Source organism: Vanellus vanellus (genome assembly GCF_965231255.1).
Source record: "Vanellus vanellus genome assembly, chromosome: 10".
NCBI classification, from domain to species: Eukaryota; Metazoa; Chordata; class Aves; order Charadriiformes; family Charadriidae; genus Vanellus; species Vanellus vanellus.
Genome location: NC_138915.1, coordinates 9,771,051 through 9,793,772, shown reverse-complemented (window position 1 = coordinate 9,793,772; position 22,722 = coordinate 9,771,051). Strand labels below are relative to the sequence as shown.

The 22,722-nt window shown below is 39.5% G+C and overlaps 1 protein-coding gene across 1 annotated transcript in view; it reads left to right on the top strand.

The window, feature by feature from the left end:
* The window catches only part of AFF2 (ALF transcription elongation factor 2), a gene marked incomplete at its 5' end in the record, with an annotated part of 339,688 nt that overhangs the window by 259,439 nt on the left and 57,527 nt on the right, over positions 1–22,722 (top strand). The window contains one exon of the mRNA XM_082488379.1: positions 5,112–5,149. Within this exon, the coding sequence (XP_082344505.1) occupies positions 5,112–5,149 (38 nt within the window). The remainder of the gene's footprint in view (positions 1–5,111; positions 5,150–22,722) is intronic.

Below are 22,722 nucleotides of genomic sequence, written 5' to 3'. Positions count from 1 at the left end.
AGTCAATAAGTAGTGGTGTTTGGTTCATTACTTAGGCTCATAGGTAAGGCATTCTATATAAGAGCATGGTATAACTTCCAGGACAAATTATAATTTACTAAGATACATATATATATAAAAACTATATATATATAACTCAACTAATGTGGAAAGGGTCTTTGTTTGTATTGGATTGTTGAATTGGGTCTCTAAGGAGTCTCTTCTATAACTAGAGGAGAGGAGAACAGCATGGTGGGTTGTAAACTTGTGTTGAGTCACTTAGCTATTCACCCAAGCATACAGAGCTGGTTAGAAACTGGGAGGTTAACTTAAGTTATATTTGCAGCAGTTCATGGAAAAAGTTGAAGCATGAAGGCCTTCCTTCTTCTGCCAAGATGCTCAATAGTATGAAGTGCCATCTGTCTCACCCTAAGAGACTCTTTGAGGCTCAGCAACTGCCTTCTTAGGTGGCTGATCAGTGCTTCTGAATCAAGAGGCTGAGGAGGCATTCTTAAAAAATACTTTTGTCTAATCTCATTTTCTCAAAATCAAATACTTTTCCCTGAAAATCTCAGATTTTCAGTTATGCAATGGAAAATATATAGTTTCTTTGAATAGCAGACACTTCCCCTGTAACACTTGACTAAAATGTAATTTGCCTTCTACAGGTGCCATTATTTTACTTGATATTTTTGAGCCAGCCTCTTGTCGGTTCATTCTCCTCAGGTATTTGTGATGTAGGAAAGTTGTACTGACTGGAGTACTCTTTCTGGTTCTTTCTATCCGAAACCCACTCCAGTAATTGACAGTGACAAAGAAAAGCATCGTTTTACATATTTTTGGTCCTTGTGCACAATCTAGAAGCAGTTTGTGCTTATTACCACGTTTAATCTTTTGTGTAATAGTTACCTGCTAACAAAATAAGTTTATGTATATATCCAGACTGCAGATCAAGAAAAGCACAATGCAGTCAGTGCAGGTGGTTCTTGAACTAATGCTAAAAAAAATTAGTGCCAAAATCAGGTGTAATGCAACATCAGAGGTAGGAGTCATTCACAGTTATAAAAGTCATGGGAAATCATCCCTGGGCAAATACTCTCTGATGGATGATCCTCTGCATCTTACTGCTTTTCATGTATTCTTCGTCTTCTTCTTTCTTATTCAACACTAGAGTCGGCTGTTGAAATAAGGTCTTAGAGAGCAGAGGCACAATTATGGAAAGGCCATAATTGTAAAAAAAGAATCAGAAGGAAATTACAAATTAAAGTGGAATGATTGTCTAGTTCACTCTGGCTTCCATTTTCTAATCATCCTAAATTATTTTAATGCATGTTTTCAAGCTCAAAATTAGCAAAGGTCCCATGATGTAATTCTCCTAACACCCATTGGATATTACATTATACCAGTTCAATTTCATTCCAGTCTTTTGCAGCATCGTCTCCCGCTCAGGGCTTATGTATCATGGTTTAGGGACCTCCTACCTGCTCTGTTTCTGGATAGTACTTTTAATACATGAAGTTTAGGAATAGTTGTGGAGTTAAAGCCAGTTTCTTATTTGTAGAGGCCTAGGAATATAAGATTACACAAAAACTCTTAAAACGTGTTTGTCTTTGAAATATCTTAAATTAATAATCAAAAGCTCGCATCAAGTCTAAAACAAATCAAACTCAGTCATGAAGATGAGAAACAGGAATTATTAACTGAGTAGCGAGGCTGATGGAGGCTCAATGAGATCATTTTGTTCAAAGATTAAAGGCGATGAACACTGAAATAGTTGAGGAGGATGGCTATGAACACATCTGACTGCAGCTGCTAAATTCAGTAATGATCAAAAGTTAATTATCAAAGCAGAGAACTACTCAACACAGACAATTTGAGTCAATAGCTAAGCAGCCCAGAAAAAAAGTAATTTGGAAGAAGTATTTTCCTATAATGAAGTTTATATAAAAGACGTACATTTCAAAGAAACCTGCCTAAAACAAGATTGCATTCTTCCTGATCAGAGAAAAATAATTAGCTCTAATTGACAGACCTGCTGCACACCAAATATTTTCAAACAATATGTTTCTGCATCAAAGCTTAATGTGTAGAGTTACTCAATGTCACTTTGATTTTGCCTTCCTTTATCTTATGCCACTGAGCATGCTCGTGATATCGCAACAAATATGCTTTGAAAAATGAATGAGCAACACCTACAAGACAAATAAAAGCAGAAGGCTAGATCCTGCATTTCTTTCGTAGACGGAATCCCTGACATGTATTCTGTGCTGTGTTTAACATCACCACGGTCCCCCTCAGAGGCAAACTGAATCATTTGTAATAGGAAATGACCAGTTGCGTGATCATCCAACGTTAAACTGCACTGGCATGTAGATTAGGCTGAGCATTTGCAATGTTTGTTTAAAACTCTACATGAGTTAGCATGTGTGTGAAGGACACGGTCCCTCCAGCGCGTGCCTTTTCTTGACAGTTAGGAAAGTGCCTTCTCCCAGTAACAAAGGGAAAGAAATGTGGAAATTCTCCATGTAAAAAACTAAGGAAAGATATGTGCTAGAATGTTCATGGTCCAAGAAAGTAAAATATATCGATAATTCTTCCTAAAGCTACCCCTTTTCTTTCAGGGTAAGCAGTTGCCATCAACGTAGCTAAGTAGCCAAAAATCAAACATCCAGTTTAGCCTCTGCTCTTTAATATTCTATGATTTTGACATTGCTAGCTCTCACGCCCTGAAATATCTTCATCTTCTTTAATCTTTCATGTAAACGGTTTAGCTTACACTATCACGCACATGCTCTCCAGAATATCTTCTGCTTTACTTTGTATTAGAATCGACTGCATTATTATTATTTATTTGCAAGCCTAGACACTCTCCACTCTTCTGTTTTCTTTATCTTTTGATACCAATTTTTGCGTAGTGATTTTTTAATAATTCAGGGGAAAAAAACTGATTTAGATGCAAGTTTCACACGCTTGAACTCAGAATTGCTTTAGTCCGGCTATTTGGTATATGGAAGGATCAAGCCAAATATCACTGTACAGTCAAAAAAACTTCTACCATTGTGGAAGGCTGTTTATGAGCTTTAAAAATAATTTTAGTTCCCTGCAGGATGGGAGTGAAACTTGGCGTTTAGTGGGAGGCTTGGGAAACTGAAATGCCATTTTTGATGGTGTTTTAATTCATTTTAAATGAAGCATTTGTGTGTTGTTACGTGTAGTTTATTACTCAGAAAGATTTCTTAATAACATGCTTCTGACTCTGCATTTGCACGTGGCAGCGGAAAAAGGGAGATTTGGGAGAGTATCATTGGAAAGAGGCACAACTTGCATTATCTCACTAATGAGGCAGGGACCCCATTTCATCATAGGCTTGTTTGAGAGGACATAATTAGGGTTGGGTCTGTAACACTTACTTGTGCAATCTTAAGTTGAGCATTTCCTGAGCTTTAAGTGTTTTATTTAGCAACCCTACTGTACAATTAATATAATTGTTTCCTATCACGCATTCATTGATTTATACTTTAGATGGAAAAAATAGTCCAAATGGAACAAACACATTTTTCTTTGCACACTGGGAGCCAGCCCAGAGGATTGGTGTTTCCCCATCTCAGCTCTCACAAGCTCTAATTCTTCCTCCCAAATTTTAAACTCATCATTAGGGATTTCCATGGATTTAAACACAGATTTTATCTTTGCTATGATTGGAGGCAAAAGTGCCAAAACAACAGGTATTTTGAAAAAAACTAGCCCCATGGTAGAGCCCAAAGGAAAGCTCATTCTGGCAAAATTTGGAACCCAGTTGTGCAGTTCCCAGAGGTTTCAAAAGTTAGTCAGTTTTCGTAAAGGATTTAATTGCTCAAGGGTTCATGTGAGCACTTTTCAGGACCACTACTATTAGCAGTTCCTATGCGGGAACCATTTTATTCCCATCCCGAAGGACAGCAGAGGTTGAAGTTCCTCACCAAAACCCTTCTCTTCAATTTTGGTAGGCTTTATAAAAACGTCTCTGAAGGTAATTAAGCACTAAAACTTTCCTTACTATAATAGGTTTATGGATCAGTTGTCTTAATTCTGCCTTTCACCGCTATCCGTGCTTGTAATCTCACTAACCATCTGACCGCTTTCCACATTTAAATCTATTACAGTCTCATTCTGCAAACGCTAGGAGGAATTCTCTGAAATGATACGACAGCAGTAGTTTATCTGAAGGCGATATTTCAAGCCCTCTTGCATTAAAACGTTATTTACCTATGCTGAAAAAAATCAGAGGGAGGATGCAAGGTTGGTTCAGATTACATAATTATGCCACAGACGCATTAAAAAAAAAGATCTCCACTAAAATCTCGAGCAGCTTAACCAGTGTGATAGACTCGCGCGGCTCTGCCATCGGTGCCCCCAGCTGTGTTGCTTAGCAACATTTTAATTCAAGAAGAATCGAAGGAGATGAAATCCCTGTGGAGAGGGAAACAGAAATAAGAGGGCCGTTGACAGATGATCTGAGTTGTTTCTTCTAATATACTGTGAAGATCACTGGCTCTTTTCATGAATGATAAATGGACTGTACACAGATCAATGGGTTCAGCAATAAACTGGAACCAGGCTCCATGTCTGAGGTGGTGCAGGCCGAGAGGCCCAAAGATTTACTCATTTAGATGATTTGGAGTGTGTTTTCTCAAAGGTTTCACAAGAGGAAATTGATCTGAACATTTGGTCATCCCTTGCCCTTTTCTGTTGTTGGCAAATAAAAACTGTTTTGGAAACGGAGTCCGTTCTTCCCTTTATTTTTTCCTGTTGTTGTTCTTGTTCCAGATACGGACAGATAGCTTGTGGCAAAGGGGCCAGACCTCAGAGCGGGAAGTGAAGTAATCGCCCTCAATGAGCGGTTCCTAAACACTCGTGGCCATTAAAAATAAACAAACCACACTGATATCAGGAACTGGAGCAGGAGTATTTAAAACCTGTAGCGCCGTCTCTCTGAAAGGGTCGGGCTCCTGCAGCCCTCTGCCCCGGCCGTGGCGGGCTGCCTGGCTGGGCGCTTCTCGAGAGCATCCGCGGGGCAACGTTTGCTGGCGGCTTGGTTGTGCCTTCCTGTGTTGCTTAATTGTTTGTTTCCCCCACCCCTCTTCTGTTTACAGGCTGCTGAAAAGACAAAATTGAGAAACATTCCTGTAAAGTAAGTTATTTTTACATCCATTTGAAAACGCAAGTTTAATGAAGTTGTATACAATCACTAAAAAGACTAGGACAGTACAAAGCGCGATGAAAGAGATAATAGAATTCAAATTGCCCCTAATCATAGCTATAAAAAGGTCAGTATCGTTGAGGAAAGCTTTCGATTTCTCATGTGTCCCTAATGATTGCACTCCCCAAGTTTCATCCAGTTTCCATAAATTAATGTGTTGTCTATGAATAGCTGCCAAATAATATCACAATCATACTCAATGCATAGTGCTTCTAGCCTTGGGGAGGTTTGTACATGCTAAAAAGATTATGATTTTTAATTGCAATCCTTGAGAAGGTCTGACAGGGGGGAAATAACTAGGAATGTGCCAAATGATTTCTAGACACATGGGAATATTTTGCACCTATGTATCAAGGCTTTGCCATCCTGTTGATTAAGAGCTCTTTCTCACTCCATGTGTGCATCTCTCTCACACCATACACACACACGTATGTTTCTGCTCTTTACGGTAGGGCTTTGTGAAGGATGAGCAAGCTACCAGGGAGCAATTTCCAGGGCATTTTATGAGAAGTTCTTAAATCTTAGGGCACTAGCAGCAACACTCAACCATATATCATTGAATTAAGAAAGTTGCTATATAGATGTCCTGGCTCTTTGAGAAAAGGCATTTTCAGTTAAAGCTACCAGCAATCAGTGATTCTGTTTAAATAATGAATACTCTGGTCTTAACGGCCTCTTATGTACCAATAAAACACATACTTTTAGCTTCAGTAGGTGATCGTTGCAGTTTGACTAAGTCCCAGTAACTGTATATTCCTGTTACAGACAGAGGAAATGTTCTTATTTTTATTGTAGTTTGCTGATCATGCTGGCTTTTGGACTGGAGTGGTTTTGTATTTGTAAGAACATGCACTGACAGGACTCACAAATCATTGTGTTTTAGCACACATAACAAAAGAATACAGTTCTACTTCTCGCTTGGCTTCCATCATGTATAGTCATTTACACCTTATAAAGCGAATGCAAAATGTGTATGAACACTCCTTGGAGTGATTAGGCAAGATGCAAGATAGTCATCAATCACTCTCTTTTTATGTTTCATTCAATCTGATAAAAATTAGAAATAGGATCCAGCCGGGACCTGATAGCACATGAAACTTCTAATAAGACAAGGGACCCGTCTTGCCTATAGGGCTAGTTCAAATTCAGTGCAAGCTGGATTAAAGTCATTGTTAGCTGGTCGTTGTTTAACAGAGAGAGTGAAATGAGCCGTGTTTTCACCTCGCATTCTAGAAGATCCAGGAGTTTCAAGGTGATGAGAGTGCTGGAGAACAACTCCAAAATAATCATTTATCATTCATTCACTTTTTTTTTTTTTTTTTTTTAATATTTTGAGTCAGGTTCTCAGCAATGGCTCAGCTGAATTGAGTTTTCCCACATATAATAGAGAGATTGAGCCTTGCAGTCATTAAACAGCGTGTGTGTGACACTGATGCCCAGTTCATACACCAGAAAGGTTTGGGAGTGGCGGGGAAGGGGTGATTTAGGTTAAATCATTCCTTTATGGGACTTGAGTAAATGTAGTATTTTGGAATGGAAGAAGGCCAGATGGACAGTCTCGCTCTTTCCACCTACATGTGCATATTTCACCCTGTCATGTTTCCACCAACTGGTTGTTTAACTTCTCTTTGACTATGTTCATGGTGGCAGCTTCAATTAGTACCCTAGGGAATTCATTATACATATTAATTACACTCTGCATAACAAAACAGCTGAAAAATCTGCCTACTATTTTTCAGAGACATGTAACTATTTAAGGTACCCGTATACAATTACGATTCTATGCTAAAATATTACCTCTCAGGGCGAAATTAAGAATAGTGTCTTTAAGATAGCAGTACTAGATATGGATTGCATTTATATAAACATCACAGCCACACTTAGTACAGCTCAGGCTTGTCTATAGCTTTTGGTCGTTGCTTTTGTAGCTCTCAAATGTCAAAGAGAATTTCACTTGAATTTTAATGTTTTCAGCTATGCAAACTAAAGTTAGTAGCTTCCATTGTCATAAGGGCTGAAAGCTGTACAGATTCCTTCTACCATATGTGTCTTATCACATACATTTTTAAAAACACATTTCTGTTATTAAGACATATGTGATAGTACACTTCTGCAAATGTGAATTGCTTTTGGCTAAAAGCCATGCACTAATAAGTTGAGCTGAATCTAACTGCATTTGACATCTGTTACAATATATTTTATTTTTTTTACATATATAAATATATATATATAATATTCGCAGTTTTCATTAGCATAAAAAAATTCCTGCTTTTTACGTTGTGCTGATGTAGTTCTTGTGTCCCAAAACTGGAATCAGAAATCACTCCCTTTTAAAGCCTATGGTTTATATTGAGTCCTTGGACAGGGCCTCCTAGTGCCGCTATTTAACATATTCGTTTAGGAAAGTGATGAAGATTTCTGTAGAAATGATCTGTTTACTTTTCGTTGCTCAGTTTATGAAGGTCTCTGGTTTAATGTTTGGGAGGAAGTTTACTGTTCTTTTTGTTCTGTTGAATCCCTCCAGCACTTAACACTTAAGGAGGGAAAAAACCAAAGAAGTTTCCTTACCACAGTTCAGTAAGGCAACCAAGCAGCTGGTATCTTCATGTCCAAGTGTCTATAGCTGCTTAGACTAACTGATATGAACTTCCTGACGGCCGAGGTAGATGCAGGTAGCATTTGGCTCCTTCAGAAGGCTTGGTCTCAATTCTGTGTCTCGCTTGTAGCACTTCAAGACACATCCATAGGAACTCATCTTTATGTACTGGTAACATCATCTGACATAATATTACTATAAATAAACACACAGGAAAGAGCTGAGAAGTCTCTGTGTCTGCAGAACTGTTTGGGGTTTTTTTTGTGGGGTTGTTTGGGGGTTTTTTTGGGGGGTGGAAATAGTGCAGTTACTTTTCCAAAAACATAATACTCTTTTCTATCTGTATGGGGCTCCGAGTTGGCCCCATTAACTGCAGAATCCATTACATTTAACTTGCTCTCCTGTCCTTGTCATATAAGGACCTCTTGCTTTCCCCCTTGGTTTTATCCATATTTTCATGAGAGTCTATAGTAGAAAATGGATTTCTTGGATGCAAAGTCCTAGATACTTTCTTACTTGCTGTTCCTTATCGTGCTGTTCCTGTCCCTGAGTCTGAAAGAGGTAACATGACTTAAACAAGTTTACTCTGTGGAGTGGTTATGATTTCTCAAGAGCTGTTACATGAGAAATGGTTTTGAATTAGGACACATCCAGAGGAAATAATCTTCTATATACCCTGTGCTTTTATGAAAGGGGGACAACATTGATATAATTAAAATTCAATAGCAGTTTTGTTCTGAAACCAAACCGATGATCACTTTTCCCAGATTTTTTTCCAGACTTGGGGAGGCAATGGAGCCCACATCAGCATAGAGCCTAGAGCAATCATGGTCATGTTGACTTGGACCACATTGTTTGTCTTTTATCAGTGGGTTGAGCTGCAGGATCCCCTCAGATCCAGGCACAAGCAGGGTTAGGCCTCACTCAAGCACAAATACACTTGGCTTGGCAGACTGTACATTGACATAGACTGAAGGTCAAGCAACTCACTGCTTTATCTCTGCCAGTGGCGGAAGGTGGGGGAAGAAGAACAGCAATTGCGGAGCCATCCTCCACAGGGAGTATCCTCCCACCTGCCTGCACACAGCATTTTACACTTCCATAACCACACGTCCTGTGTTTAGGAGGTACCAATGGACTTATGTTCCATGCAAAATCTCTTTTAAAATCTGTTTATACTTCTTCCCACAACATCCTGTGGCATTGAGCACCATAGTGTGTGAAAAAATGCCGTCTTTTGTTTATTTTAAACCCTTTTCCTCATATATTCATTGGAATCCACGCAAGTAGTTATTCTTACACAGAAGAGCAAATGATTACTCACTGTTCTTCATTCCTGATATTACATCTCTCTGTCGTATAGACCAGGGGGTCTTCATACTCAAAAGCCACTAATAATGCTGTTTTCCCAGGAAATCTGTGAGCCCACTGGTGAGCTAATACAGACACAAGGCAAGTCTCTCTGCAATTGGGAAAGGAGGGCTGTGTATCTACTAGTCAGGCAGAGACAGTGGTTAAGAAGATAACTACTTTCTTTTCACTGTTTTCCATATTAAAGAGATGAGTTCTTTGCATGGCAGTGCCCTTCTGACTAAGGACTCGATATAACATCACTCTAAAGAAATGCCTCAGATTACAGTTCTTTATGAAAATGCCCAAGCAGATTCCTTGGGAAAATGTGGGTAGGTGGAAGAATGATTTGGCTCAAACCTGATGTCGTCCAACGCTAAGAAATACAACGGTTTTGTGAGAGAAATATTTTTTAAATGGAAAATGAATGCTTTTAAGAGTGGTCCATGTAGTCCATGAACTGCTGTAGAACTGTGAGAATATTGGAATTGACTTCTTGCTTCAGGGAAGGAAACACTGCCTTCCTTGAGTGTCCATTATACTCTCTGCTTTTATAATCCCTTTAAAAATCTTCAACAGAAAGCAATGGCATTTTCCCCAAACACCTGCATATGCTTAAATTTGCTGTAGATTTCATGACTTCCAGATACATATTTCGGGATTATAGCTCTGTTAAAATCCTGCTGCTTTTTTAATATTTTTAAAATATATTTGTTTTCCATCAGCCACAGGTTTGTTAACCAGAGACTTCTGGTGTTTATTGTCTTTTCCTGCCCTAAAACTCATCTTCTCCTCAGAAGGGCATCTGACTTGACTTGGTATGGTTTTCTGTCCCAACCATCGTTGGAAATGCAATCCATTAACATTTGATATCTTGACATTTCAATTGACCTCTCATTTGCAAAGCGCAGTGGTATTTTTCGTGGCCTTTTCATCCTTGATTATACATGGAATAGGAGTGACTGTTTCTACTGACTGCACTTTAAAAATATCTTTGTTTTACCAGCTGGAGTGGCACCTTGTTTTTCCCTCCCTGGATAGATCTTATTCTGCATGGAAGGTCTGAGGTCTAAGCAAGTCGTGCAGAGCCAGAGGATTTTCTTATTGACTCGCTAAGCGGGAGGGCAAGCAGGTCAGGCTCCGAGGGTCAGCTAATGTATGCTGTAATAGCAGTAACCATAAACAGATCTTTTGCTCCCGTTGGCGAAAGTGCAGGCCAGTGGGCTAAGTCTGAAGGGTGGTTTGTTTTTAACCAGTCAAATCAAGCACTTGTAACCAATAGAGGAGCGAAAGGGGCAGTGTACCGTTGGTACACATGCTCAGCTCTTCCACTGCAGGCTATCTCCTGTCCTGTATTTAAAAAAAGAAGAAAAAAAACCCTGTCATGTCTAGGTTGAAAAAGCCTCCCATTCGTGGATAATTGCATGGGAGGATGGCCATATATACGTATATACATAGGCACCTATGGACCATAGGTACCTACGGACATTTGTGTATGTCTACCTAAAGGACATTTGCTGAAGGACTAACACCACTTTTAAAGGAACAAAAAGGCCAAACCTGCTATAACTCATTCTCGGTAAAAGTCCCACGCAGTTTCCACACTGCCACTTCTTAGTCTCTGCTTCTAAGCCTTCCTTCCCGTTGTTTCTCCTCGGACTATTTCTGGCGAACTACTAAATCAGCCAGCACCAATTCAATTAGTTCTAAAAATCTATTACAACATAGTGCCTAAACTGCCTGCCCATATTCATTTCTCAAAGAAATCCATTCATATTTATGTTTTAATACTTTAAGTCTAGCATGCAAAAGCACTCAAATCCCCCGTAGAAATCCAGGAAAAAGCCTGCTTACGGGCAATTATAGACGGCGTTCTTCAGTCCCTGATCCTCCTAGTCTGTCCACTTTGGCATCTACACAGGTGCAGAGTTCAGCCAATGGGATCAGTTTATTGCACCAGCAGTAAGGTCCTTCCGAAAATTCACAAACCCCCCAAATGCCACTGATTCTGCACGTTGGGCCACATGGTAGAGCCTGTACAGATGTGCAATACTCACGGCAGGGTCGGCACCTGGAGCACCGCTATGAAAACCCATACGCGTATGCTGCTGTTGGTTTCCAGTGAGTTTTATATAGGGGGGCTGCGTTTCCTCATCAGAGTGTGAACTCTAGAAATGTTGCGAAGGATTATTTTACTCTTACAAGTTAAAGGTTAGTGTTGGAAATGGATTATAGAACCGCCACTTTTAAACTGTTTGCAAAGAAACGCACATATTAAATCCTTTTTGATGATATCACATTAATCCCTAAATACTGATTTTTATGTAAATTTTGACTCTTGCAAAGCTCTGACAATTCAGCTATCCCCATGTGGTTTTATCAGAGCTCAATTGCTCCTTTAGATCTTTTTTCCTTTTTGCAGTACCTTTTGCTTTATTCCAAAGTCATCACGGCAGCTGGAAGATGTAGTACTTTAGACATAAAATAATAAGTCTATTTAATATTTTACCTTTATTTTCTGAATTTGTTCCTCTGACACATCTTGTTAGATATATTTTTATCAGTCCAAAGGATAACCACAGTAGGGCTATTTTTATTTCTAGGGAAATGATGCATGATAACTACTGGCAGGGCCCAAAACAGTAAATCAGTCCTGTTCCAACCACAGAATGTATTAAAAGTCTGTAGCCTGTGGTAATAAGTTATAATTTAGTTGACTAGCAGTTTGTTTGGACTTAAAACTGTACAAATGAGTCACATTGGCTAAGTCCTGAAATATAAAATCGTTTGTGCTTTATTAAGGTTTTCAGCTACCACCACAACAGGTACCTAGAGAGAACGCACATTTTTCAAATGGGCGCAATACATTTTTGTAGTGAAATGCTTCCGACTTGATTGTGTAATTTATAGTAGATGGTTAAATTACCGCACGTCCTGTGTAGTGCGCAATGTTTGCTTACAAGACAATGAGATGAACAGACTCTGAGAGCTCATTCATCTCATCTCTTACAAATCTGAGCACGCACCACCAATACGGAGCGCCACTGGCTGTATCTAGCCACAAGGCGCCCCTCAGCTGCCAAGCCCGGCATGTTGCTCAGTAGCCATAACAGAATTTCAGACAGCTAGAGAAACCTTCCCTTGTGCGTCTTTTTATTTACAGAGACATCTATATGCTAGTTGACCAAAGCTACTCATGCATTTGTATAAAATTTGCCAGCAGTCTTGCAGCTGGACAAGAAAAGAAGTATTTTCACTTTAACTGGGTCACTTTTGTTATTTTTCAAAGCAATATTTTTACACCTTCATTGGGATACAGCTTGGCGAGATTAAATTTAGGTCAATTTTTAAAAGTTGCGGAAAAGTGGAAGCTTGAGCCAAACAAAACCTTTTTTTGCCCGATTCCTTCTTTTGACAGAAAAAAGTTAGTTAAGGTCAATATTTTTTTTCCAGTCTTAGCCTGTATCTGCTGTTGATCAAAGGAGTACCCGTTCTCTACTCACTCATGCTGTGGTTTTGATCATTTTAGATTTTATATTTGTCTTTCTGGTTATTATTTTTAATTTTAAGTTACTTAGCATTTATTCAGACAATTATTCTAAGTGTTTGCTTTGGGCATTGTATTAAGTAACAGCTGTTTTCTAACTACCTGTGATCTTTTTTAAATTAATGCTTTAAAAATGTGCTTCTGAGCAATTAAGGCATTGCAGGCAAGCAAGCGACAAATGCTAGCAAAATCGAAGAAAAGGCCCAACCCTGGGATAAACGGGAGTACCTGTTCTGCTGGTGTCAGTACGGGGAACCAGCCTTCGGATCTCCTGCACCTGAATTTCACTGTTAGGCAATTTTTGGGCTGCCGGAAGATAAATAAGCAGAGCAAAACTGTAAGTGGGGTTAGTGCATATATATGATTATATGGCTTATTTAGGTTCTAGCACGTGCTAGACACTCTCCAGATGAAGATCCCTGCCTTGGAGGGCCTGGTAAGGGACAGTGGATAAAGCTACCAGGCAGTGGGATTTAAGTGAGGCTGTCAACAGTACCTTTGAAATCTGTCGGCCTGTGTCTGCTCTCTTTTGGACTGCAAACCTCCACTAGTTTCACTGGCATTTCTCCGAATTTTACCTTGGTGTGAGAGGGGAGAATGAAGTTTCCTTACTCTTTCTGGCTTGTGGCCTCATGGTAATATACCTAAGTAGGTTTCCTCCGCCTTGCGGAGTCGTGAAAATAGCGCATAAGTAAAGGTGGTCCTCCTTGTTATTGCCTTTTATATATCCAAAAAAAAAGTGCCCACCATACAGAAAACAGTCCTTTACTTTGGCAGTGCATAAGTGAAATAAAAGAAAAACAGGTGTCTTTCAAGCATTTAATTTTCTTTGTAAATACAAGTACAAAAAAAAAATGATCTTCTGCTAAGTGGGAGAAGTAGAAAAAAAATCTAGTCATTTAGGATCGATGAATACGAAAGAAAGGCAAAAGCTAGATAATGTTTCAGGAAATAACACTGCTACAAGGTTAATTTTGCCTAGTACAACATTTCCTAGTATTGAATTGCCTGATATACTCCCTCAGGGATTGCTCCTGCGCTTGCAATAATCGAGGCTGATTTTATTGGAAAATCACCTCTGGATGAGAGACATACTCTAGAGAGAACTTTGCATGGGTACAAATAGGTTTTTGGTGCCAGTGCCATGTTGCCCAGGCCAGCACAGTTATAGTTCCCAATCTGTCTGTGCATTCAAGCAGCAAATTCATTAGCAAGCCTTCTGGCAGGATAGAAGAATAGACATATTAGGGAAATTTACTTTGAATTGTTTTCAGGATTTGTTGGATAACAGTTCAGTAATCAAATTGCGCCTCCTAACAAGAGCATTAAATATTTTTATTAATAGTGGCAGGGAAAAGTGCAGAACACTTTACTGTAACACTATGTGACTTGCAAAGATCATGGATGAAAGAAGAGATTAGCATAGATGGAGCGGGGGTGCTTGTAATGTCAGAGCTGATTTTTGTTTGGTGTTGTATGTCGAGGCTGCGTTGAGTCACGTAACTCTCACGGTACAGATGTAATGTATATTCAAGTATCGGCTCATCCATCAGACCCTGCCGGTTTGCTGGCTCTTTAATTGCAGAAGTGGGCCATATCTTGACAGCGCTGTGCTCTCTCTGACTTTGGGACCTAAGTTCACATATATGTGGCGGCTTCCAGGCCTTGTCAAGTGGAAACTGAGCATATTGTAAACGGAGCGCGTTTTGCCTCCAGCTGGGGGGAGGGACACGTGGAGCGCCCGCGTACGAGGGCCCTGCGCTGACCTTGGAGCGACTTTGAGTGTGGGGAGTCTGGAGGAGCGCTGGGAAAAGGCTGATTCAGACAGACAGATGAGCGAGGGAGAAAAATCAAGGAGATTGGCGCGAGGACGGTGGAAAAAATCTTTCTAAAGAAAGCAGGAAAAATTTTTACACTCAAGGCCGGCACCGAGCACTTACAGTCGGGCTCGTCTGGCCACACACCAACAGTAGCGAGAGAAAAAAAATACTGAATGCAGCTTGCAAGCTGAGGTCTGGGCAAAAGCTAGCGTTCTGCCGGGGAAAAAAAGAAGAGCGTAGGCCGAATTTCTTAAAGAATGAATTGCATTAAGCTCGAGGAACTGGCAGGGTTAAAAATTAGGATTGTAAAACATGATCTGTATACTCTGTTTTCTAATTCCTGTTGTCTTCATGATTGTTCCGCCGTGAAGAGGAGAGCCACCCTCGGTATCAATCATAGTAAGCTATTTAGACACAGAAATAAGTGGCATATGGCTTAGCACTTTTGGGTCTAGCAATCAAGTAGCAACCTTCTGCAATACAACTGTAGTTCAGTTCCCAATGGGCTTCACTTTGATGATTAGATATATTGAGTTCCCTGTGTCATTCAGAGACGGCAGAATTTCATACAAGTTGGTGGTAGCTTCCTCTCACTTCATTTCAATTTTCAATAACCAGTGTCATCACATGTAACAGTTTCTTTGTAATGGAACTTCATGTCGAATCAGATTTGTCTTTCAGGTGAAAGAACATGGCGAAAAGTCTTCTGAAATACTGATCTCTGGAAAAATTCTTACCACAGTGAAAATGGGGAGAGATTATTTATTTATTTCTCTGAAAGACCCTTAGGTGCCCAGCCCCCAGATCATTCAGGAATACTCAGAAAAAGAGCTTTAGTATTGCATTTGAGGATGGTATTTGCATCCTTTACAGGACTTACCCCAGGTGCTTGCTGAAGTCATTGTGCTAAGTAAATAGAAAATGTTTGTTCAGCCGTATTTGAAACCAAAACTGCTCCTTTGGCTCAGCCCCTGTACCTGGGCAGTGGAGAGGCGTCTGTGCAGGCAGATGGAGGGAGCCAAGTGCTTTGCCCACTGGAGGACGAAGGCGTGGGCCCTCCCAGAGGTCAGGGTATCGGGGAGAGGAGAAACTCAGCATAAACAGCCCATCATGGTGAGCATAAGCCTGCAAGTCAAGTGTCTGCCACTTCTGTCAGGGATACTTGTGGAGAAATCTGGTGTCGCGGAGAATCTGACCCATGCCAGTGCTTGAAGCTATATCCTCCCCAGTGGGCTGTGATCTCAGTTCTCTCTTTGGTGCCCCTTCTCCATAAGATTTCCAAAATGGAGGAACTCTTTGAAGGTCCGTCTGTGTCACACAACCTGTACATTCGGATTCACCTGGCAGCTTGCCATATAGCACCTCCCACACATATTGCGCCAGATAGCGTGACAGCGCAGGCAGTGTTTTTAAAAAGTAAATTCTAGGTCATACATTCACGACGAAGCACTTGATGTGATTCACAATTAGTCTTAATATGCTATAAGAAGAGCGACTGCAGACGAATGTCTCACAGCTTTATAAGCCCGACATTTACCAAGCAGCAAAGATGATATGTCTGTATCACATACCCAAGACTGCCCATCCCGTAGTTTTATTTCTTGGCAGTTTCCTACAATTTTGTGAAATATTTTTTTAATGTGACAAAGTCACTTCAATTACACAGTCGTTATAAGTTTTGCCAAGGTTGACTATGGATCGTTTTGTGTTCATTAGAGCACAAAATTAGAATTTTCATTGCAGCAACTGTAAACAGTATTGGCTCAAAGGAGTCAAGCTTTTTTCCCTCCATAAAATCTTGGATAAGCTATAACTGAGGACTTCCATGGTTTTTGACAGATTTTAATTTTTTTTTAAACTGCCTTCTGGGTTGTTGGATTTTTTTCTTCTTCGTCCTAGCTTTTGATGTTTTTGTTTAACTGAATAACCAGTTCCCTTCAAAATGATGACATTGCCACTATATGCATGAACAAGCAGGTGCAGTCAGTGTGTTTCTAAAGCTGTGAATATATTATTTCTTCAACTTCTTAAATGTTACAGCTTGGTGCTTGTCACTTTATACCTAGTCAGGGTTGTAAAAGCCATAAATGGTCTTCAGGAAATAACCCCGTTTCAGAAAATACTTCATCATCTCCTTAAGTCCCACTAAGCCCCATTAAGCTTTCACTTAAGTAATCTCAGGGTTTATTACTTAAGTAATAATTACAGTTTCTATTTAATAATCTCATGAATTTATAGATATATATATGATTGAGTTTGCTCATCATGCTGATGTAAATATAAAAAAATTGCATCCAAACCAATCCTTTTATACATGCAAAAAATAGACAAATAGGAAATAAATCCAGCACAGAGGGCTTCAGGCGATGGATCAAAACCAGAAGGGTTTCCAGTAAAGTCCAGGCTTTCAAAAGCTGCCTGGAACAGTTAAAGAATAGGACTACCTCTTCTTGTCTGTATTTAGAAAAATAAGTAAGATCCAGAAAAGTATCTTGGAGAGAAGGAGATTACATTTTTTTGCTTGATTTTTATAGTAATTCCTTTTAGGTTAACCTTCTTATTGCTGATTTAGCTAACTAGAAACAATAGTGAATTAAGTAGCGGGAGACTGCTTAGTAGAAAATACAACCAAAATGTCTCCTCTGCTAGTTTTTTTGGGCTGAAGGTGAACCTACGCTGCTCTACCTTCCTTCTGTCTCTTAGAATTAGAGAGTTTGTGCTGCTCCTCACTTGTGCTTTACTTGGAGGAATTTCCAGGCTTTGTTTTTAACCTGATGTGTATTTACAAGGAAGGAGAGACGACAGAGACTATTAAGAAAGTAGGAAAGAACTACAACAGACATCCCTGTCAGAGCTTCTTGCACAGCAGCAATCCTCTGCCTTGCTCCTACAAATCCATGGAGTGTGTGCTTCTCTTGGCATGTGGCATGCTCGTGTCTTGCCAATGGGATGCCCCATGCCTAGCAATTTTTTTAAATTTTTTTTTTAGATATAATATGCCACGATAATGTCATTCAGGATAAGATATGTCAGCAAATGCACCAACTGGCTTTATCAGCTTATACCTCTTAGCAGGACCAGGAGCTACAGTGAATGGGGACGGCAGACATACAGCAAAGGCGTATCTCTCTTCCTCTTAAAGAAATGTGTTTAACAAGATTATGTACTATTTGCATTCCAAATTTGCAATTAGCACCCCATGAACACACAATGAAATTATCCAAGTGGCAGATAATGTCTTAGATATATGTACTTAGACTTTTGTGGATTAAACACGCTATTAGATATGTGGTAGCACAGCTACAGTCATACATTTTATAGAAATCAATGTAACGTGAATAGTGTGAGAGCTCATTGAAATATGGTTCTTTTATTAAACCTGTGAAGTATGTATGTTTGTGAATGCATGTGTGTGCATGCAGGAATGCAAATTACTAAGTGGAAAGATTAGCAAATTGTGGATTGTGGAAGTCTCACTGTATATAGCAGAAAAATTTTCTTCAAAGCACATATAAAGGTTTGATTCTGCAACTTTATTCTCAACCCTATAATTTTACACTAGCTGGCATAAATTAGCTAGCTAGAAGTCTAAATATATGTGTCTGACATGCTTCTCAAAAGAAATAACAAGACGAATGCACATGGTGAAACAGGAGCAGTATGTGTAAAATATCTTTGCTTTTCTGCACATAGGTTACATTTAAGTCCGGGAAAGGAAAGAAAAATCCTTCAACTGCAGTTTATCTGTGTTGTTTGTAGTCTGGAGTTCTCTGAATATATTTCTTTTTAACTTCAAGGACTTTCAGTCTGTAAAGAAACTGGCAATGCCAAGCATTCCTTTTCTACCAAATGTGATAATTTCTGAATCCAGACAGTGGCTTACTTGCATTAATGTGTTCAGTGGTCTGGTGGAAATCAGAAAAATGATGAGGCACACTGAAGGGGGAAGGCGGGCCTTCCACATTTATTTATTCTGGATAAATGGTGCCCATTAATCTATCAGGAAAATATGGAATTAGCAGGGAAGAAACCGCAGTTGCAAATTTGGCAGTTGCTAGCATGCACAGATGGTCTTTCAGTGTTTTAAGATTTTCCAGTCTTTTGATATTGATACCAACATTGAAAGTAGCCCGTGTATTGCTCATGTTTATCCAGAATAGCCATAGAAAAATAACATTGTGTATTTTGGATTGTTCAATCTCCTGTCGGTGTATTTGCATAAAGTTGTTTAATCTTAAAGGTAAACTTTTTATGCTCTGTCTGTCTTTGGTTATTTTAAGAAGCATAATTGGAGTATGATTTCCTAAAATAAGACAGGCAGCCAATATATCCAGACAAAGGCATTAGGGAGAAAGAGACTCTCGCATGTGAATTATGTTAAACAAAGCTTGCAGGTTGGTAGTCCAAAGTGCTTTCCTACTGTTACAGATAGTATGCTTCTTTGTAAAGTGGTGTGCTCAAAACCAGGATGTTGAGTCCCTCCTTGATAGAGTGTTGTTTATTCTTATTCTGCTGACAAGCACTGATTTTCAGTCACTGTAGCTTCACTGAAGCTGGGAATCTGACCCTGGCAATGTCTCCATTCGATGTTTCGGGGCATGAAGTCAAGAGGGATGGATAATGTCATCTGCTTAATTTGCTTTGGGAATGTTTGGTTGAGTCTTTAAAGACCTTGTTGAAATATTTCACAGAGGAAATCACAGAATAATTCTTGCCAGCTTTACTTTGAGTTTATTCTCAGCTGACCCAGAGGATACAGTACCTTAATGTCTGTTGAGAAATGTGCCTTCTGCAGCACTGTGGTTGTGTTCACAACCCACATGTGCACAGGACAAAGACATGTTTGACTACAAACACCCCAAGGTGCTTTGTATTAAAGATCAGTAAAAACTGTTGGGGAATAAATAAATAAATAAATTTATCTCAGTGCACCACAAATGTTAATCTGGTGAAAAAAGATCTGAAATCCAAAAATAAGGTCAAGGTTTTAGATGGGTGACTGTGCGCTGCTATCTCCAGTGTGTCCAAGTGTATAGGTCTCATTTGTACAGATCCATATGAAGATAGGTGAAGAGACAGACAGACAGATGGACAGTCAGGCAGACAGACAGGTAGATATGGATATCTAGATACAGGTATGCCAAACCTGTAGGACGTTAGGGCATATAGGTCTGCTTCTAAGGCTTTTTTGTTTTTAAATGAAACAAGGCAAATGAACACTGTCTTGCCAGTATCTACCAATAAGAGAAACATTTCTGAAGAATTACATATTAGGTGCTAATGAGAAAATTTTCTAATTCAGCAGAAATCTTCCTCAGCATCTGTGTGGGTACCACAGAACAGACCTAGAAGCCCCTTGCTGCTTCAGACAGGGGTTACCATTTTGATGCACGTAGCCAGATTTTGTGTACTGCCTCAGAAACAGAACTTGGTTTTGTTTTACACGCAGGAATGCGAAGTGTAGAATTTGATTTCCCAGCTTGCCGACAGCCATCTTGGGTCAACAGCTACTTTAGCTTAAGGCCATACCTGTCATATAGGGCAGAAGAATTATGCTATATATTTTGCAAGCTACACTTCCATTTATTCATCCCAAGAGAATGGTTGCCTTTTCTGCAACCACCTGATACTATTGACTGACGGTCAGTGTGTAATCCATTAAAAACATCTGATCTTTTTCTAGAAAACTACCTCACTGGTCATTCTTTACCTTGTATTTTTGCTATTGAATTTTCCTCATATACTGTATTACCTTGCACGTCCCCACTGAATTTTGTCCTGTTTCTTCACCTCTTATCTGCACTTCATCAAGATCATTTTGTATCCTGACCCACCCTCCAAAATACTCGCACACCTTCTCACATGGGTGTTATTTGCTAATTTAACAAGCATACTCCCTATTCTCTCATCCAGAGTGTTAATGGCATTCTGAAGTGTCCACGTCTATTGTATAGCTATTGTGACAGCAGTTAGGCTTTAGTCCTGACAGATGTTTCTTGCCAGATCTGTAATAAAAATGAGATATAATACTGATGACGATTTGGGCGATTTATGTGATCTATAATGGATAGTTTACCAGAATGGATCAACCCTTTAGAATCTTGAAATGGCTGCACATCTTGCAGGACTTCTTATGGAAGTCTGAAGATCCTGGAGGGTATGAACTTTTCAGCTTTTTTGCACATATGTGAAACTTTCATTTAGCAAAAAGGTATAAAAAAACTCACTGCAACACATTTCAAAGTCCCTCAGCAGCAATTAAAGGCTCTGCAGCTCTGATTGTCTGTTTGCTAACCCGCTGCATATGAATTTCATGAAATACTGCCCACTGTCAATGTTCTTGCAGCACTGGCAGTTCTTTAGTTTTATATCTTCATATTTTGTCATGAAAATTGTATTGAGGAAAATCCCAAATTTCTGTCTAGTCTACGTGACATTTAAGAGAGCAGTGCAGATCCTATACCATGGAGGGACAGAGATGCAAAAACAAAGCAAAAAACTAGAAGTGGCTAGAAGCAGAGAGAAAGAAGTCGGTCATCAGGCTAGACTTAGAAATGAGCATGCAAGATTGTTGTTGGGTAAGCAAAAGCTGACCCTGGTCAGCTCTAACTAGTGTTATCTTCACTTATTCCAGATATTGCTGGAGGAATTTCTTCATTTGTTTAATATCAACAAGCAATTCATCTAGACTTCACTCAGCAGTCATATACAATCATGTCATCACTCATGCACATACTCCAAAATTCATCCACACGTTTCAGGAACAAAGCCATGCATCTAATAATATATGTAGAGGATTGTTCCTGACTTATGCTCTAGCATATGTAATTCAGTTTCTCTTTTAAAAAGAGCCATTTCATTTTTTTGGAAAAAAAAAAAAAACAAAACCCAACCATATAATTGTGCTACAGTCAAACGATCTTTTAATCACTGCTCTGAAAGTCTTGCTTGCAGGGTAAAGGATTCCCCACTCCTTTTGTCCTGTGTCTTCCACTGCAGTGAATTTCTCGGTTCCTCTCCCTAATTTGCCCACATACAGCTGTGTAGAGACCTAAATACTGCCTCCACTCCAGCAGCGGTCTCAGACCCTCACTCTCCTGCTTTTGCACCATCCTACCTAGGAGTTCACTAGCATTTGGGGAACGCTAGCACAGTCGTGTTCGCTTGGCTATGTGTACAATACTGTTCATATTTATAGCCGTTGTTTTACTCTGTCTTCTAAACAAAATGTCCTGGAACTCAGCTCCTGAGCTCTGTCAGGTCATTCCCCTGCTCTTTGGGTGTAACTCACTGCATTTGTGCATACCTGATTGTTTTCTTTTGCTTCGACTGAGTTACCTTAGTTTCTTAATTTCATAACATTTGCCAGAGTAAAGGCAGAGCCATGGGCTTGTGGTTTGGCCCAGTAGAATATTAAGTGTCATTCTCTGCATAAAAGCAGTTCTGACTCATTTTTATGCTATAACTCCATCAAAGATTATTTTTTCTTGGCCCATAACCATTGTACAATGATCAGTCTTTTAAAGAAAAGTGCGTATCTCCAACACTGAAGCCCAAAGAAGTTAGTTTTGTTGTCAGCTTTCTAGTGTACCCAGGAGAAAATCTATCCTCTGCCATCCTCGCAAGTGAGAACTCAGGGAACAATCTCACATCCATTTTTCCATTTAGGTTCCCAAGTGCCTTTGTGTATTTGCTCTGACCTTATGTTGGGAAGAGTTACAAGTTACTAGCAGTCATCTCCTCCATACTTTTTCTGTGACCATAATTCAGTGTAATGGAAACATTCCAGGACAATTAGAAACGCAGTCCATATAGCAACCTGCACTCAAAAATTCAGTGTAAAAGGCTAACCTTCTTTAAAGAGGCAGACCCCATCAAGAAGATGGGGTTATTGAAAGTCCTGAATCTGTTCTTCATAAGCTTTACACTTTGTTCATATACTAGACTGCATCTTAAATATAAACCTATCATCAGGTTTAGCAAATCAATACCGTAAGAGTGTGAAATGGTCCCCAGAAATCTCCAGAATGCCATTTCACAGTAAAAGCAATTGAAAAAGAAGCTGCAGTGGAATATCTTATGAGATAGCCATTTAGATCACAAAAGGATCATAAAAGTCAGAAGCAGTTTGTTTGAAGCAAGGTTCATAATATAACCATACAGAGCTTGCTGGGAAGAAAGAGGAAAATTG